Source organism: Alosa sapidissima, chromosome 7 (genome assembly GCF_018492685.1).
Source record: "Alosa sapidissima isolate fAloSap1 chromosome 7, fAloSap1.pri, whole genome shotgun sequence".
Classification (NCBI taxonomy): Eukaryota; Metazoa; Chordata; class Actinopteri; order Clupeiformes; family Clupeidae; genus Alosa; species Alosa sapidissima.
Window position 1 is genome coordinate 24,700,718 of NC_055963.1, and position 18,887 is coordinate 24,719,604.

Genomic DNA, 18,887 nt, shown 5'->3' on the forward strand with positions numbered 1-18,887 from the left:
TGTGGATGGGTAATTTTCGTGCCATTTATGTCTATGCGCCTCCGAAATTTGCGTAGCAAACACCAGGAAAGGTACAGATGCTCAGTTCAATGGTTGGGAAACGATGCTGATACCCTAAATTGTAGGGCATGATGGTAGTGAGCGTCACCTTCGTAAATCCTCTCCCTCGTTGGGATTGGCTAATTCTGTGTAAACGTCAAGTACGGCCCCTCACTTCTATTGGCGTTGGGCATTTTTATTCGCTCAGAAGGCGGCATTGTGGGCAAATCCGACAGAGGTGATTGAAATGTCCACACTGGCCACTGTGACCAATCAGGGCCCACTGTGCTATCCCTTTATGGGGTGTTTCGTGATACCATTAATTAATTGTGGCTGAAATCTGGGCTAAGTTTTTATGTCTCTATACTGAATTAAATGTCTATCCTGAATACATAAAGGTTCCTTTCTCGGTCGTTTAAGGTCATTTGACATACATAATGTTAGTTTTAGCCTATTCAGTAGTTTAACATCCAAGAATATGTTCTTTGAATTGAATCTTAGAATTCTTAAAATTCTTATTTTCAGTGGTTAACACATTACCCACTTTTGTGTTTTTATTTGTATTTAACTAAACATCAATCAGTGACAAATCTCTCCAAACCTTATGACAAAAACCAAATGATTTATGCATGATAAATTGGTGTGCTGAAACTAAAATAACTGCTAGATTGACAGGCATAAAATATCTGATGTCACCATGTAATTAGTGCTGAAACTTGTCATTGCATTCTATGAAATGTGAGCAATCATGATTGTCGGGTGTCCCTCTTTGTCAACCCTCCTGCCATGCTGTTTAAAGGCAAAGAGGCTTTAAACTTCCCAGCTTAGGCAATCAATACACTCCACATCAATACAACTCATACATAAGTTATGCTGTTTGCCATTTTTGTCTCACTTTTTTCCTCCCCTTGGGTGGTCTGATACATCACATACAGATAGTGAAACCAGGCATCCTCCGTCCAAATATTGCACCTCTTTTGAAATGCTAAGTATTGTTATGAATGGAGAAGGACTATGTTCTAAATTTCCCATGCACTTGTAGAATTGTAATCGCACATTATTTGTCCTCTACAGATTCTATGAACCCTCTCAGCACTTCACGCATCAAAGTCCCACCTCTCCACTGTCAAAGTCACACATAATAATTTAATTTAGAAGAATAGTAATATTTTCATTGCTCAGCTCAGTAGATTTCAACTGCAGATGACTTGGTATTATGTCCACCATTCTGGGGAATACACGCTCAGAAGGAGATAGAAGCCAGCACTGCACTAACTTAAACAACAGGCTAGCGCATCAGCCACAGACAACTCAACTGGTTCCCGCACACGGTTCCTGAAATGGCGTGCCAAAGGCAAGGTATTGGGGGGAGTGGAATGGGGGAAGACTAAAAGACAGAACCCATTAGAACCGACCAGTTCATGTTCTCTCCTTATCTCGCACACACTACCACTCTTAGATCCCTTTACATACAGTACTCAGTATAAGGAGCCAGCCGTCTTCCATCTCCACACGGCACCATGGGGGACATAGCGAACAGCTCAGTTCAGTTTTACCCCAAGAAGAAGAGAGTCAGCGGGGCAGCTGGAGGCGGAGGAGAGGTTAACCATGCAGGGGATTTCGGGGCCACCCTGGAGGAGCTCCGGGACCTCATGGAGCTCAGGGGTCCGGAAGCTCTGCAGAAGATCGAGGAGATCTACGACAGCACTGAGGGCCTCTGCCAGAGACTCAAGACTTCACCCAACGAAGGTGAGCAGTACAGCTCTCTGTGGGTGGGTGTACTAGTGAGTTAGAAGACTATTCAAAAACTGTTTTTTATTGAAACAGAAACTTTACAGGAGTTTTTCTTATCTCCTCCTGCTTACCTCTATATACCTCCATTTCTACCTGAACTTTGGATGTGTTTGCATTGTTGTCTAGTGTGAAGTATTCACTTGCAGTCTGTCAGATGTGTCTTATGTGACACATAGGCTATTACATGGTTTTAAATGGTAACATCATGAGATGAACCTGAAAGGCTTTACAGTTAAGGCATCTGTGGAGTGATATATTTTCTTCCCCTCTGTTCTGATCTGGAAAATTGTATGCTGTTGGATTTGCTCTCTGGTCACTCAAGTGCCCACATATCTCCACTGGTGCTGCCACAAGGTCAAGAGATCCGTTTGGTGAAGCACATACAGCTTCCTCCAATTACGTGCCATATCTCTATTATAAGCAGCATTGCGTAGCATCCATATGTTAGATGATAAATCTATACTAATCCATTACACGTTGCTGTCTAGTTCCCCGGAACAGTGTCCATGTCCTAGCTGACCTCAGTGTCTCGAACACAGTTGTATGTCAGTCCATTCAGCGGCTCATGCGGTCCCCTTTGACTCCTGTGTTCACCACTCTGCTCCACCCCTCGCGCTGCCATCTCCCTTTGTGTGGGGCATCATCAGCTAGCAGTCCCCGACTGTCCACACGCGCTTTCATGTCATGTTGCTAAGCTACAGAAGCGCGAGTGATCTGGTGGGTGTGAGAATGAGAAGCAGACGCGTCCTCCTGTTCATCAATGAAGCCCACAGTCAAATCCACACTGCTAGAAAAGACTTTCAGTGGAAGCAGTGGAGTCTGTAGGGACATATCACATTTCAATATGGGCTTCTGGAAGCAGGGTATATTAGAATTAGTCAGTGTCAACCTAAAATCAATCTGCTTGAAAGAAACAAATGTTATTGTAAAGCTGTTGCATGTTTGAGGTATGATGTATTTATTGCAATTGTGGTATAAATCATAGTGACAGTCAGATTTTTAATTTGATAAGTGTCATAAAGATTAAAAAAAAAACGAAACAGGTATTTCTCTGAATGTGGTACAAAGCATTTATTCTTAAATCATAGTGCTAATTTTATGAAGAATTAGACTTGTACTGTTAAAGTGAGAGGTTATTTTTTCAGAAGCAAATGATTTAAACTATTCAATGAACATGAAGATAAACAGTTTGATTAAAGAAAAGCCATTTGTGCATGAACCTATATTACCATGGCAACTGTTGGCAAATTATGTGAATGAGTAATACGTAAAGGTGACATCTTGGCAAGAAATGGCCTGTTTTTTTTATTGGATCTTTTTTGTCTTATTTCTTATAATTTCACTCGCATTGTTAATTTCTTCATTTTTGCTGTATTTGTACTCAGAAAGTTTATTCTTAGACAATACTCTTTGATAAGAGCAAACTTAAATGAAAATGCCTGTACATATTTAATGATTTTAGAGGCCGCATTAATCATACATTTGTGAGAGGTTTGGGAAGGTAAATTAAGTGATGAGCGAGAGTGTGTGTGTGTGTGTGTGTACGTGTGTGAAAGAGAGACAGTGAGAGGGGGGGGGGGTTGAGAGATAGGGGCAATGCCAGCAGCAGCAGGTGAGGATTGGCAGGGGACGACATGAGAAGTGTGTGACAGTCTGCCCAAGCGGCACTGCCAAAGCTCCCGCCCCAGAGAGAGGCAAACACACGCTGACTCCGCCATCTGCCCCGGGCCCGCCCCTCCCCCACCCCCCCCACCCCAACTCCTCACCGGTGAGCCGAGCCGAGCCGAGTCGAGCCGCACCTTTGTCAGCATTAGTACTCTTTTCACTCAACTGATCCTTGTGATGATGAATGAACATGGCCGAGAACCATCAGTAAAATGAAAGCTGCCCCAAGCTGCCCAACCCACTGGCCGTCTCCCTGCCGAATGAGATTAAATGGCATATATATCCACACCGTGACAAACCCAGGGAAGCTCTTGGGTGATATTATGTTTTAATGGTACCAGTTGTTTATACAACGTGGCAGAAGACGGCAGGACTCTGTTTTCAGCATGTACACTTTATGCAAAAGGGATTTGTACAAAAAGAACAATAACACAGTAATGCTGTATTTTCATTTACAGGAAGAAGTAAATGATCTACTGATCTATACTAGGGCAATTCCACACAAAACTGTCACGTCCATAACGCCAACACAATGCTATGGCATGGTATGATGTGAATGATGATTACTTGAAATTTGAGCATTCACTTCTTGGTTGTAGAACTTAAATGAAAAAAAAAAAACTTTTTACATAATCATTCTCATACAAATACCATCGCATTTAGTTGGCGTTATGGACGTGACCGCTTTGCATGGAATTGCCTACTAGTATCTACTATACTATCCCGTTTACAGAAAATGAAAATTCTTAATTGTGCTGTGTTTAAATGCAAGCAACAATGATTCTATTACAATTTACAGTTTGGTAAAAGGTATTTGTGATCCCTCCACCTCTGGGTATCCATGAAACCATCAATAGTGTATGTGTGGGGTAATTGCCATTGTTGTGTGTGGGGTAACTGTCATTGGTGGGTGTGAGGTAACCATGGTCTGCTCCTTACCTGAAAGGTCTGTCGGATAACGCTGTGGATCTGGAGAAGCGCAGGGAGGTGTTTGGGCAGAACTTCATCCCACCTAAGAAGGCCAAGACGTTCCTGGAGCTGGTGTGGGAAGCCCTGCAGGACGTGACCCTCATCATCCTGGAAGTCGCCGCTCTCATCTCTCTGGGCCTGTCCTTCTACCAGCCACCAGGGGAGGAGAGTGAAGGTAAGGGGAGAGAAGGAGGGGGGGGGGGGCGGCAGAGTGAGAGAGAGAGAGAGAAATATATAGATGGAGAGAGAAGAAAAAGAAAAGGAGAGATAGAGATAGAAAATGATGTAGAGATGCAGAGGAAGAGAGAAAGACAAACAGAATGGCAGAGGCAGAGATGGAAACTTAGAAAGAGTTCCGCACACTGACCATTCTGCAAGCAATTATTTTTTATTAGAAATTGCAACGTTTCGGTCTTAGACCTTCATCAGGTAAATCTACAGGCAGAGATGGAAAAAAATAGTGTAAGGAAGATTAAAGAAGCGATGGAAGAGAGAGAGAGAGAGAGAGAGAGAGAGAGAGAGAGAGGGAGGGAGGTAAAGAGAGGAGACCTAAATAACCTGTGCAGAGGAGTCAGAGCGAGGAAGAGCATGAAGATAAGGCCAGGATAAAGCAGGGGGTGAACAGCCCAGCACACTGTGCGGGGATTACTGCTATCATCTCCCCCAGCCGCTGACTCCAGCAGCACCCTGGAAGCAGGGTACATTAGCGGATGAGGGTGCATGGAGGGAGTGAGAAAGAGTGAGAGAGTGTCGAATAAAAAAAGGAGTACTAAATGACAGGTTGAGGTAAAAAGGAGGAAAAAGGGGCAGTGAAAAGCCAGACTGATGTAGAGCATGGATCAGGGAAGAGAGGAAGGGAGGAGGCAGTGGGAAGGACAGAGACTCTGGCCGAGCAGCAGGCTCTGATCATAGAGGATGGGCACACGATGGTCCACCCATGTGATTCTGTGTTAACCCTAATCTCTGGTTATGTAGCTCATACTGAGAGGCCAGAGGAGAGAGAGAGGCTACGTGGACCAAGTGGAAATAAATATGTTGAGATGATCAGAGATCAGTGATGTAGGCAGGCAGGGATGAGGAGTGCACACAGATGGATTCCTACTCCCCCCCCCCCCACCTCCTTTCTTTCTTTATGCATGTCTTTCTTCTGTTCTCCCTCCCCGTCGTTCCCTACTCCAGCCTGTGGGAATGTTGCATCCGGTGCGGAGGACGAGGGCGAGGCCGAGGCAGGCTGGATCGAGGGGGCGGCCATCTTGCTGTCGGTGGTGTGTGTGGTGCTGGTGACGGCCTTCAACGACTGGAGCAAGGAGAAGCAGTTCCGCGGGCTGCAGAGCCGCATCGAGCAGGAGCAGCGCTTCGCCGTGGTGCGCAACGGGACGGTCATCCAGATCCCCGTGGCTGAGCTGGTGGTGGGGGACGTGGCTCAGGTCAAATACGGTCAGTCTTGCCCAGTCAATCGACCACTGTTATATTTTATACTGGGAAAAATAAATAAAATCAGTGCTAGTAGTATTATTTAACAAGACCTGAATAGACTCTCTACTACACCGCTGTGTCTTGATTTTTACAGAGTCCTTTGTCAACTAAAATATGCATTTAGCTGAGCCACAAATGTAATGCTGTATACTAGCTTTGATCAGTACGTACGCCATGTGGTGGTATGCCCTGCTGTAGACCTCATGTGACTGCCTTATAAGCGAGGTCATTTTGGGTATATGTATTTTTTTCTTCAAAAATAAAGAAGAAATAGAAGAATTGGCTGAAATGGCCAACTGTACATTTTCTTGTGCATGCAGAGAACTGCAGTCTCATTTGTCATTCTCTTATATTTCTACTGTAGGTGACCTCCTGCCAGCCGACGGAATACTGATCCAGGGTAATGACCTGAAGATCGATGAGAGCTCACTGACTGGAGAGTCTGATCATGTCCGCAAAGATGCCGACAAGGACCCCATGTTGCTCTCAGGTAAATGTTAAAAGAGGAATGAGTACCGGTACTAAGACAATGAATGTGTATGAATTACTGTGTGTGTATGTGTGTGTGTGTGTGTGTGTGTGTGTGTGTGTGTGTGCATTCTGTGGTGTGTGCATATGTGCATAATTAGGTAAGCATGTGTATTCATATGGTTACATAAAATGTATTTAAATGATGGTATTTGTCCTGTTTTTGGCCTATTGGTCTAGATGTGTGTCTGTACTCGTAGCTCTGTATTATGTGAAGTGTCAGTGATGTGTCACTATATATGTGTACTGTATCCATGCATGTTCATGTTCTATACAGTTCTAAAGCCTAAGATTATCTTAGCCTGAGCCTGTTTATGTTGGGAATCCTCATTGGGTTTCATAGAGATTAAGGAAAACTAGTCTGGGTTTGTGGGGCCGAGGGTTGCTTGCAAACAATCATCTGGCAATTTATGATTTCATATCATATTAATGATCATATTCAGGTGTTAGAGAAAATACTTAGAACCCCCCAGCTAATGCACATTCTGTATGTAAGATTAAACATACTTCACTGAACACCCAGTAGCTATTTATCAGTAGAAAAGCTTTTCTAAAAGTGGACGGAGAGAAAAGAAGAGAAAAGAGAGGAGCTATGGAGTGGGGGAAGTTTGTCTTGCTGGAGTAGACCATGTAATGATAATGATTACCATAAATTTCATTATGAGGAAACAGGTGGTTATCTGGGAGTGAAATGGCTTTTTCCTGGCAGACTGCTAATTGGCTAAAATGCATTTGGGGCCATACGTTATTCCTGATAGACCAACACTTGTCACAAGCTTTCCAGTGTGAGTTATGATTGTGCAAATTAGCAAGAGAATGTGACCCTGTTTTGTCATTGAACAAGCTATATTTTATGACCGTCCTCTCCAGTGTCAGTAAGTTGCAGGATCTTGTGAGGAATAAATCTTGATGTCCACCTAAACTGCTTTCATAAGTCAGCTTAAGATAGATTGCACTTTAAGTTTGTTTATTCAATCTATGCGGTTTTAGAAATCTTTAGACCCACACAGCACAAATGTAAATCCAGGGAAGCCCTTTGTTTGCAAACTCTAAATCACTGCAGTGCAAGAGCCAACTGCCATATGAGACAAACCTATGCAGTGCACAGAAATGTGTGTTTAAAGTTGACCATTTTGTCTCTGTTTAATGGTCACTGTAGAGGCCTTTATGGAACATGTTTTATCTTGGGACATGTCTATAAAAAGCTACACATTTACAAATAAGCGAGCAGCCATTTTCTAAAAGCACTAAACTTCATGAGCTCCGTGTTCATTATTCCACCGGAAGCCAGGCGTGATCCTTCAAATATTAGCTGGATTCTTTGTTGTTGGCAGAGTACCGGGCCCCTCTTTTTCCTGCCCCGTCGTCCCCATTTTTCATCCGTTTTAAAAAATATTACTGTGGCAGGTGGCTCTCCCAAGCCTAAGCCCGTAAATATGAGCCTGTGTGTGTGCGAGTGTGTATATCTGCGTGTGTGTGTGTGTGTGTGTGTGTGTGTGTGAGCTGGTGATGGAGGAGCCGTCGCAGTAAATGCTGTGTCTGGTGTGTCACTATGTCTCTCGACGGCCGGGGTAAAATCTCATTGCCTCAGCCTGTGCTCTCTGACTGACTGGCTCCACCCTTCTCCCCAGTGCATGATAATGGCTAATCAGATTCAGGCGTCCTTTACCCCCCCCCCCCCCCCCCCCTCCCCAAACACACACACACACACACAGACACAAACACACATACACAGACTCACACAGCCCCTGTCCATCCCCATTTTGGTTTCCTGTGGAGCGGGTCACTGCTGCGTTAAGCCCACGAGGGACCCTTGCTCATCCCTTTAATGACAGCCGCCCTGAAAAACACAATTTGTCCTTAGTCTGGGCTGCACTCGTTTAATTGACTGACCACTGATGCCTCCTGGTGCAGTGAGAAAGGATATGCAGCACAAACACGCACGCAATAATACATAACTCATTTGTTTGGACTCATTTGCTTGCGGGTAGTTCTGGTAATGTTTTGTTGAATGGGATCAAATCGAACATTGCAATTGCATGTCAGACAGTGGTATACGGGATGTGAAGCTAGTGGCGAGGGTTTAGCTTTAATGCCTTTGTGAAGAATGTCTTAGAGGCGTGTACCCAGGCTGCAGCCAGCAGTCGTGGTATTTTTCCTGCCCTTGATATGTCTCTGGCAAATGTCCACCGAAAAATCTCCCGTCGCCCTGGCTCAGTCACGTGGCCCCTGAAAGGTTCTTAAATTCACATTGATCTCTGCCGGTTCAAATTCCCCTATTTCCTCTGCAGCCAAATGATCGGGAGAGAGAGAGAAAGAGAGAGAGGGAGGGAGAGAGTGAGAATGAGAGAAAGAGAGGGAGAGGACAACAGCACTTCTACCTGGTGTGGATCCATGTTTTCACTGTCATGTCCCGTTCTCTTGCGTTCTCTCAACACATGGTAGCCTTAATTAATTAAAACCACAAAGGAGCTTTCTAGCGCACGGTTAATTAGATCACATGCTAATAGCACTGGCCAGAGAGAGGAGGGATTGCTTTTGGTCCTTATCTGAGAACCTCAATTAGGAGACTGCAAAATACATTATAGAGTTAGATGCATATCAGTGTGTCATTTATTGAAATGTATAACAGGCTGTAATCCTGTGTGTAACAACTTCAACTCACTTATGTCGTCCTGAGACATGTGTTGACAGAACTTGTTTGTGTACTTGAATTAATACTGGGATACAAGTTGTTTTTTGGTATGAAATGTTTCATTGATTCATACTGGTATGAGAGCTGTCTCTTGTGAAATTCGTGTGTGATGAATGTCTGGCTTATTCTTAATTCATGCATTCATTATGCGTCTATGAGTACATACCGTATGTATCTGTGTGTCTTTTAGGCACTCACGTTATGGAAGGATCCGGAAGGATGGTGGTCACTGCAGTGGGGGTCAACTCTCAGACCGGCATCATTTTCACTCTCCTGGGTGCAGGCGAGGCAGAGGAGGAGAAAGAAAAGAAGGAACCGAAGAAAGGTAAAAAAAATGAAAGAAAAATACAATGTGAAAAAAGGCTATTGAGACAGGGCCTAGTGGTTAATACCTGCGTCTATGTGCAGAATATGCATACTGACTCACAAATTATACCTTCCACCATTATAAACCCTTTGCCTCTCTTTAGCATTCATCTGACTCATAGTCATTCTCACAGCTTATTGAAGGACTTCAAATTCTCCCACATGTCTATTGAAGTGCTAATGGCGTGCGTCGGAGCTGTGCATTTGGACCTGAGCAATGCAGTTGTATGTGGAAATGTACTAGGGATATGTACACAACACAAGGGCTTGCTGCAAGACCAGACCTATTCCTCTTCAGCCTCTGTCTGTCTCTCTCGACTGTCTTGATGGAGGGAGAAGGTGGCTGCTGAATAATTTGCGCCAGAGAGAAGCGCAGCTCCACTGCAGCATATAAATCTCAATTATTGAAAAGGGGGGGAAAGGGCGTAGGCAGAAGCGAATGGCAACCAGATTTTGTTGAAGCAGAGTCTCTAAGTGCTCAGTCTGTCTGAAGTTGTACTCAAAAAACAGTATACGTAAACAGTATTTATGAGCAATAATAAGTGGCTCTGCAGTCAGGAGAATGGCGAATAAAAGCGAATAATAATTATGTATTATAATGGTGTAACAGGGATCTTTTTTGCAGTTTGACATGATTGACAGGACTGTTGACCTCATACTCCTGAGCTAGACCACTAACTGCAGTCGAGGTTTTTCAGTTCGAGAACTGATGTGCAATTATGGCATAATGGGGTTAATTTCCAATGTAGATGTAGTAAGAATGCTCATGCATTGTTCCTCATGTCATTATGGATATCGTGTATCTGTGGATTGTGAAAATAAATCAGACAGCTCAGCATCTAGCTGTGCTGTATTACAGTCATTCATTCATTTTTAGTCATTCTCCAGTCATGTTGTTTTTGTTTACTTTTATGTGGTTGGTTTTTGGAAAGAATTTATTTGTTCATTCTTTTCTTCTTATTATTATTATTTTGTTAAAAACTGTCATCGCCCCTCTTGTATCTCCCACCTCCCCCCCCAAACTTCCAATCCCTTCAGAGGGCAGTAATAGCTCATCTATGCTGTATCCCCCTGCAGTCGAGGCCAAACAGATGACCATCACCAATGGTACGTGATGCCTTCACCAGGGGCTCAGTGTGCTACTCTAGGCTAGTCTCTGTCCAGGAATAGTCCATAGGTCTTCTTTGGGATTATGGTGGTTTTTCGCTTTTTTTTTTTTTTGTCAATTCCACTCTAGTCTTCTTCTTCTTCTAAATGCTAAATGCTCAGGCATGTGCAAGTGTAGGATTTCTGGTCTACACATCACACAGCTCATCTGTTCATACTCATCTGTGATGTGCCACTGCTTCGTCTTTCTCACCTCTCATCATTTTGCCCTGTGGTGGTAGCTGTTGGACACTTTTTTTCTTTTATTTTCTTCCTTCCTTCTTTCTTTTCTTCCTTCCTTTCTTCCTTCCACAGTATTATTCTGTAATTCTAGAAATATCCCTTCAAAAGATCATTAATTCACTTGAATTCACACAAACAACGTCATGTTTCTGATTATAGGAAAGCAAGATGGGACTCTGGAAAATAACCCTAATAAAGGTAATGATCATAAAACAGACAATAACAGAAACATATAATGCCAACACCTTTTCACAACATCACTCCTCAAATATGATTGAGGAATAAGCACACAGTACTTTTACATTTAGGCCTATTCATTTGGCATACTTCTCGTTGTTAATATCTACCTGTGATGGGTAGAATTGCGGAGGATTAAAGCAGAAAGTGCTTCCATTCTTATCCCACCTGCTGAGTAACTTTGTGACACACCCTGCTCCAGCCAAGAAACAGGATGAAGCCGTCGCCATGGAGATGCAGCCTCTGAAGAGTGCGGAGGGCGGAGAGGTGGAGGAGAAGGAGAAGAAGAAAGCCAACGTGTCCAAAAAAGAGAAGTCTGTGCTTCAGGGCAAACTGACTAAGCTAGCGGTGCAGATCGGGAAAGCAGGCAAGAAAGCCACTCTCTCACTCTTGCAAATTTCCACAGTGCTGCCATATAGCATCGCGCCATTTGGAGTGACAAATCATGGGGACAGTCATTCCCACATTTTTGGAATTAATATAAATAACCGTAACTGAAGAAAAAGAGTATTAATTCACAATTCTGTCTGAAATACTGGTTATTTGAAAAGTATAGCCAATTGTTAAGGCGGACAATATGTAGGCCTACCATTCTGGATATTTTGGATATTTCTGTATCTTTTGTTCTCCATCCATAGTTAATGTAATCCCTCTTCATGTATGTTAATATGTCTTTTCCTCACTCAGGACTGGTCATGTCGGCCATCACGGTCATCATCCTGGTGCTGTACTTTGTGATCGAGACATTTGTGGTCCAGGGCCGTGAATGGAAGGCCGAGTGCACCCCGGTGTATGTTCAGTATTTCGTCAAGTTCTTCATCATCGGCGTGACCGTGCTGGTGGTGGCCGTTCCAGAGGGCCTGCCCCTGGCCGTCACCATCTCGCTAGCCTACTCCGTCAAGGTGAGCGCCCAGACAACATCATCATTTAAAACCTCGGCTGGCATTGCACTGTTATTTTCTGAGGCGTGAAGATTTAGGGTGGCAGAGCCCAGATTGCAGGGCTGTGGCTGTCTAATTTCTCAGTGCCCATGAGCAAGGCTGGAGCTGATAGTTAACCCTGGCCCACTGGCAAGCTTCATGGAGCTGCTGCAATACAAAATTGTTTCAGATATATTCAAGCATCCCACACAGTGTGTGTGTGTATGTTTGTGCATAAGTGTGTGTGTGTGTGTGTGTGTGTGTGTGTTTGGATTAATACTAATTTGACAAGGGAGAAAGCAGGAAATATTGGAAAAGCAGCACGTTTGGATAAACATGTGTGAAACACTTTGAAAATAACAGTGTGGTAGAATTTCCTCAACTCTTCTGGACCATTCACAGTTTTTGTAATTGTTGTCCTTGATGGCTGCTGGGCCTTGGACAGCCCTCTGAGAAACCTGAAGGTTTCTGTCAATGCAACAGTAAGCCTTGCACTAAGTGGCTAGACTCATTCACTCTGCTGTTTGGCACTGACTTCAAAGGATCTGTGCTCAGCTCCTCTCTGTACTTCAGCTCTCCAAATACTGGAGTTGTTGAACCTCCAGGCTATCCCTATGACAATTTGTTTGGATGTCTCTGCTGTTCCCTAATTGCTCCTGTGAGGATAGATAATAATTTTTTTTTTGTTCAGATTAATTCATTACAGTGACTGTGTGGACCGCTGTTATGTTTGTTAATAGATTTCAGAAATTCATTGTCATTTCCACATTTTATATGGAAGACTAGTTATTCTGAATAGACTGTTTCTGACAAATTTGTATGTGTGGAAGACACTTGGATCAGAATATATATCGAGAAATTAAAATATAAGCAGAGAGGGTTGAAGCGGAGCGAGAAACTGTCCCGTCTTGTATTGCTCTATCTTGGTAGTAATCAAGGATCGTTGAGCCATAGCATAAATTATAACCACTGAAACAGAGTGAAAGAGCTGAAACTCACCAAAAGCTGAGGTATGCATCTGGTCACTGATAAAAGCCACAATTGTGGTCTTAGGGCTTGTGTTGGATACAATTTACATGTGCATTAGGGAAAGTGTGTATGGTGTGTCTGTTGAACCCTAGGAGAGCTACCCCCCCCATTTACAGAATAAGAGGAATGTGTGGTGCTCAAATGGAAGCACTCATGTATGCATGATTAATGCTTTACTGGAACAGAGTTCTGACCAGACAGTCTGTGTGCCTACTGCTATTAGTAAACCTTTGTAAAAATAACCATCCCCACTCTAAATAAAGTTAAATAGAAAAGAAAATCATTGAAAATCCAAATATTTTAATTTACAGAAAACAACTATTTTGAGTGACTTGGTGTTGTTAGTATATTGACATTGTTGATAAATTGGTATTAAAGGGTCATTAATATAAGTATATTATATCTTAATTTGATGAGGGAAATATGTTTGTTGTACTTTTTGTACTTTGACCAATATTATATACAGTATGTATGTATATATATATATATGCATATTCACAGATATGGATTGCCAATTGTTATTTCCCAAGTCTCTGTTGGTCTCTGTTAACCCATAACCTTATCTTTTTTATAGAAAATGATGAAGGACAATAACTTGGTGCGCCACTTGGATGCCTGTGAGACCATGGGCAATGCTACGGCCATTTGCTCTGACAAGACCGGGACCCTGACGACCAACCGTATGACAGTGGTCCAGGCCTTTGTGGGTGACCAACTCTTCACTGCGGTTCCTGACCCCAACCAGATTAACTCCAAGACCTTAGAGCTGATAGTCAGTGCCATTGCTATCAACTGTGCCTACACATCTAAGATCATGGTGAGAGCTCTCAATGCAACATCTTTGCAGCATCTAAAGTTAATGTGTTTGGACTTAAATAATATCATACAGAACAATTGATTTTACATTACATTACATTTTTATCATAGGTTTCAAACATAACATTTTGATGCATTTTATATTGCTATACAAGTACAGCATACTTCATACGTCATATAAATACAGTCAACGTTACATAGATGTACAGATGTCATGGCTCCTAATGTTTCTCACTGTTTTATAATACAAATGTGTGTCTTAATTCCCTCCTCCAGGCGGCTGATCAGGAAGGTGGTCTGCCCAAGCAGGTGGGCAATAAGACAGAGTGTGGCCTGCTGGGCTTTGTGTTGGACCTGAAGCAGGACTACGCCCCTGTGAGGGAGCAGATCCCAGAGGAAAAGCTCTACAAGGTCTACACCTTTAACTCCGTCCGCAAGTCCATGAGCACCGTCATCCAGCTCCCCGACCGTTCCTTCCGCCTCTACAGCAAAGGAGCCTCCGAGATTCTGCTCAAGAAGTGAGTTAGTCGCTCAAAACGTCTGTTGATGTTATGTTCTGACCTATAGTGTGTGTGGATATTCTGTGAAGTTGTATTTTGGCCTTTATTTAGCATACAAATCCTTAATTTCTTCATTAATATGCCATGTTTCAGCAGCTGTACACATCTCTATGGACGCAGCATTACTGCCAATGGTGTAAAGCTAATAGTTTAATTTTCCTCAGGTTCCTCAATTGAATATTAAGTTAATAGTTTAATTTTCCTCAGGTTTATTTTTGAGAGCAGATCAGGTCAGATTTATTTCAAATGGCAATTTCTTTTTGGTGTTCTCTCTCACTTTCTCTCTTTCTCTCTCTCTCTCTCTCTCTCTCTCTCAGATGCGCGTCCATCTTGGATGCCGGGGGGGAACCGCGCAACTTCCGGCCGCGAGACCGGGACGATATGGTGAAGAACGTGATTGAGCCCATGGCCTGTGACGGCCTCCGCACCATCTGCGTGGCCTACAGGGACCTGCCGGCCAGCCCGGAGCCCGACTGGGAAAACGAGGCCGACATCATCACCAACCTCGTCTGCATCACCGTGGTTGGCATCGAGGATCCAGTCCGCCCTGAGGTAGCGCACAACCCCAGGCCACAGTAGGAGTCATGAAATGAATAGGAGATAGGATGCATTTTGGAAAAACAGTACAAGGTTTCAAGTTGTGCTGTAATACTATATATAATAGAAGTTCAGTAATTATACTAAAATGGAAATACAAAGAATATTATGAATACAATAAAAATAGAAGGAATATTATACCCCTACTTATATGGGCATCTCAGATTCTATTTGACCTGAGGCACATGGAAAGCCTTTAAAAACACTGCAGATGTGGATGGTAGTGAGCTCTACTTGTATGATACACATGTGCTGAATTTACAGTATGTCGTCAGTGTCAGGGGTAGTCATGACGATAACGATTTGTGATATGATGTGATATAATGTAAATATATTGGCAAGGATATGTAAATGTAGCGCATAATATGATAGTATGTCATAGCCTTTGACACCTAGTCAAGGACTCAATACAAATAGTGCTGGATGATATATGATCGGGGAGAGAAATTGCTGGGTGAACTCAGTGGCCAGTGTGTATTGATGGTATTGATCCCTCTGTGCCTCTCTCCTCCGCTCTGTCCCACAGGTGCCTGATGCTATCGTGAGGTGCCAGAGGGCAGGCATCACAGTGCGCATGGTGACAGGAGACAACATCAACACAGCGCGCGCCATCGCTGCCAAGTGCGGCATCATCCAACCCGGAGACGACTTCATCTGCCTGGAGGGCAAAGACTTCAATCGCCGAATTAGAAACGAGAAAGGAGAGGTACACATATAATGCAGTTCAGGCCACTTTAGCTTGGCTGTAGAAGATGAGGCCACACACCAGGTTCATAGGGGAATATGAATGAAATGAAACGCAGTGGCTTTTTTGACACTTACACTTATGTCATCATTAAGGCTTCAAAGCTCCGAATGTGGTATTGTGTGGCTGATCAGGATGCTCTGTCTAAATGTTTAACAGATTGAACAGGAGAGAATTGACAAGATTTGGCCCAAACTGCGAGTATTGGCCCGATCCTCTCCCACAGACAAACACACACTGGTCAAAGGTGGGTCAACATTCCAAAAGGTTTTTGAAATATAGCATATATATATATATATATATATATATATATATATATATATATATGGATATATGGATACAATGAATATCCTATTTAATTCATGTTTTAGCAGTAATTTGCTGATACATTAAACGTAGTTAGTTCAGAGGGCAGTGTATTACTCCATTATTTGTGTATGTTCAAATGATTTACACTTGATTAGTGTTTACAGGAGTATGTTTTGTTTCTGCAGGCATCATAGACAGCACTGTATGTGAACAACGCCAGGTTGTTGCTGTAACAGGAGATGGGACCAATGATGGGCCTGCACTTAAGAAGGCTGATGTTGGCTTCGCCATGGTAAATTGAACCCTCTGACTGAGCGCCATTACATACTGCTGGTTTAAAGGGGCCTTACAGAAAGAGAGCGAGAGAGAGAGAGAGAGAGAGAGAGAGAGAGAGAGAGAGAGAGAGAGAAGAAAGAGAGGCTCTCTGGTGTTTATTTATAGACCCATATTGTAATGAATATTTTTGTTTTGCATTCAGGAGGTCTAGCTCTTAATGGTATGCAGTGTAACATTACTAAGCTAATGGGTTTGATTCTCAGGGAGCACTAACAATAAAACATGTAGACATACTCTGCATTCTATTAAAAGTGTTTGCTAAAAGGCAGTCTGCTGTTCCATGTGAAGCTTTTGTCTTGGAATCTGCTAAATCAGAACAGTTACTCTGCAAGACCTCTGGGACGCGTTCCTAAAACTCACCTTGTCTTCACGCTGTTCCATTTTCTAGGGCATCGCTGGCACTGATGTGGCCAAAGAGGCCTCGGACATCATTCTGACTGACGATAACTTCTCCAGCATTGTGAAGGCCGTGATGTGGGGCCGCAACGTCTACGACAGCATCTCCAAATTCCTGCAGTTCCAGCTCACCGTCAACGTTGTGGCCGTCATTGTCGCTTTCACCGGAGCTTGCATCACACAGGTACATCAGTAGGAAAAAGACAAATGACCGAAGTCTGCGCACTACCGTATCATTTAACGAGGACACAACAATGCTGTTTGGAGACAGACCCAGTAGCCCCTAATACTTAGACAAGTACTAAAGGTATTTTCTATGGATATTTAGTTTTGCAAATTGGAGTACCTGGCAAACGAAGCTTGAAATTGTGCCTGACTCAATGACAATAAGAGGATAACCCAAAACCTAATAACCTTGACTTGAATGAAGTCAGTAAGTTTGCTTTTCAAAAACACCACTACACAACTCCAAACTGTGGGTTGTTAAAATGATCCACAGGCAGCATTGGTTCAGAACATTATGTGTTGCCAGAGCTACAACTCACCCAGCCTTGTCTCAGTGTGGTGCTAGCAGCAACACCAAAGTAATGGGCCAAATTACCACAGCAGACAGGTAGAGGTGATATAAATGCCTTTCACTGCACTACAAGTAATGAAGTAATAAAACCTGCTGCCAAATGACTCTATATCACGGTGTCTTTTGCCAGCTCTCACACTAAAAGCTGGTATGAAGTTATTATTTATTGTTTGTTGCCATTATTATTATTATGAAGTAGGTACCTGTTCAGTGATGCCTCTCATTAAGGTAGGCTCATTTCACCTTTGCTACCTTTTCTCCCTGTCTATCTTTCTGCCACTCTCCCCTTTTTGCCTGATGCTATCGCTCTCTGTCACTCTCTGCTTGGATGAGGACCTGCCACTTGAACTAATGTAGTGTGTTTGTGCCGCTCTTATGTCTATGAATAAATAAAGCCATTTCATTTGCTCAGCAGGTGTCTCATGCCGGGTCCCCCACAAACAGACATACACACTCATACATGCACATGCGCACACACACACACACACACACACACACACACACACACACACACACACACACACACACACACACACACACACACACACACACTTCCCACTCACTGTCCTCCTCTCATTCCTCACACAGCTGTGGGCATTAGGCATTACAGATGCACTGGGTGCATTATTTCCATTTATTATGTAGATAACAGTTTAAGGTGCCATTATTGAACAGTCACTCTCTTGTTTTTGTCTCTCTCGTTCTTTCTCCCTCCGTCCCTCCCTCCATCAGGACTCTCCTCTGAAGGCGGTGCAGATGCTGTGGGTGAACCTGATCATGGACACCTTCGCCTCCCTGGCTCTGGCCACTGAGCCGCCCACCGAGTCCCTGCTGCTGCGGAAGCCCTACGGCCGCAACAACCCGCTCATCTCCCTGACCATGATGAAGAACATCCTGGGCCACGCCATTTACCAGCTCATTATCATCTTCACCCTGCTCTTTGCCGGTACGTCACTATGGCAAGGGGTGGTGGGCCAGGGCATTGGTGGACCAATTGGTTGGTCTGTCTGTAGGGTGGCAGGATGTGACAGAGCATAAATGCTGGCCTGTTGTGATCAAGGCTTGCGGTTCACCTCAGACAAACATACGCTCCAACATTCCACTCAAACAGTCAGAAAGCAGCCTTCTTGTCTCTCAACTGATTTTTATATTAAGCACGTCATGATGTTAATGCAACTGTTATTATTAATATGAATGTTTATTTGATATGGATATAGCAATTACATTGGACAAACCAGATGCATTGTTTGAGTGTTTTAGCACAGGTGCTAATTCGCAACACTTGTCCATAGGCGGCTTTTGAAAAGATAGAGCAATTAAAATATCAAGAAAGGAAAAAGGAAAAACCAGACAAAGATAGAAAAAAAAACAGAAAGGAAAAAAGAGATCAAAGAAATACAAGCCATTTTCAATGTAAGGAACATAAATAAGGTACAGAGCAAAG

The 18,887-nt window shown here is 43.3% G+C and overlaps 1 protein-coding gene across 5 annotated transcripts in view; it reads left to right on the plus strand.

Annotated features, from left to right (window-relative positions):
* Nucleotides 1-18,887, plus strand: part of LOC121714119 (plasma membrane calcium-transporting ATPase 3-like) — a 29,348-nt gene that overhangs the window by 1,578 nt on the left and 8,883 nt on the right. For 3 of the 5 annotated variants that reach the window (XM_042099313.1, XM_042099309.1, XM_042099311.1), the window contains exons 2-18: nt 1,114-1,788; nt 4,445-4,642; nt 5,647-5,904; nt 6,308-6,433; nt 9,357-9,491; nt 10,571-10,639; nt 11,081-11,119; nt 11,361-11,525; nt 11,846-12,060; nt 13,682-13,924; nt 14,200-14,441; nt 14,801-15,035; nt 15,607-15,786; nt 15,985-16,072; nt 16,320-16,426; nt 16,859-17,050; nt 18,176-18,389. In XM_042099313.1, coding sequence (XP_041955247.1) covers nt 1,560-1,788; nt 4,445-4,642; nt 5,647-5,904; nt 6,308-6,433; nt 9,357-9,491; nt 10,571-10,639; nt 11,081-11,119; nt 11,361-11,525; nt 11,846-12,060; nt 13,682-13,924; nt 14,200-14,441; nt 14,801-15,035; nt 15,607-15,786; nt 15,985-16,072; nt 16,320-16,426; nt 16,859-17,050; nt 18,176-18,389 — 2,935 coding nt within the window. In that variant the 5' untranslated portion in view covers nt 1,114-1,559. The remainder of the gene's footprint in view (nt 1-1,113; nt 1,789-4,444; nt 4,643-5,646; nt 5,905-6,307; nt 6,434-9,356; nt 9,492-10,570; nt 10,640-11,080; nt 11,120-11,360; nt 11,526-11,845; nt 12,061-13,681; nt 13,925-14,199; nt 14,442-14,800; nt 15,036-15,606; nt 15,787-15,984; nt 16,073-16,319; nt 16,427-16,858; nt 17,051-18,175; nt 18,390-18,887) is intronic. The other 2 variants (XM_042099310.1, XM_042099312.1) reach the window with 1 other exon arrangement.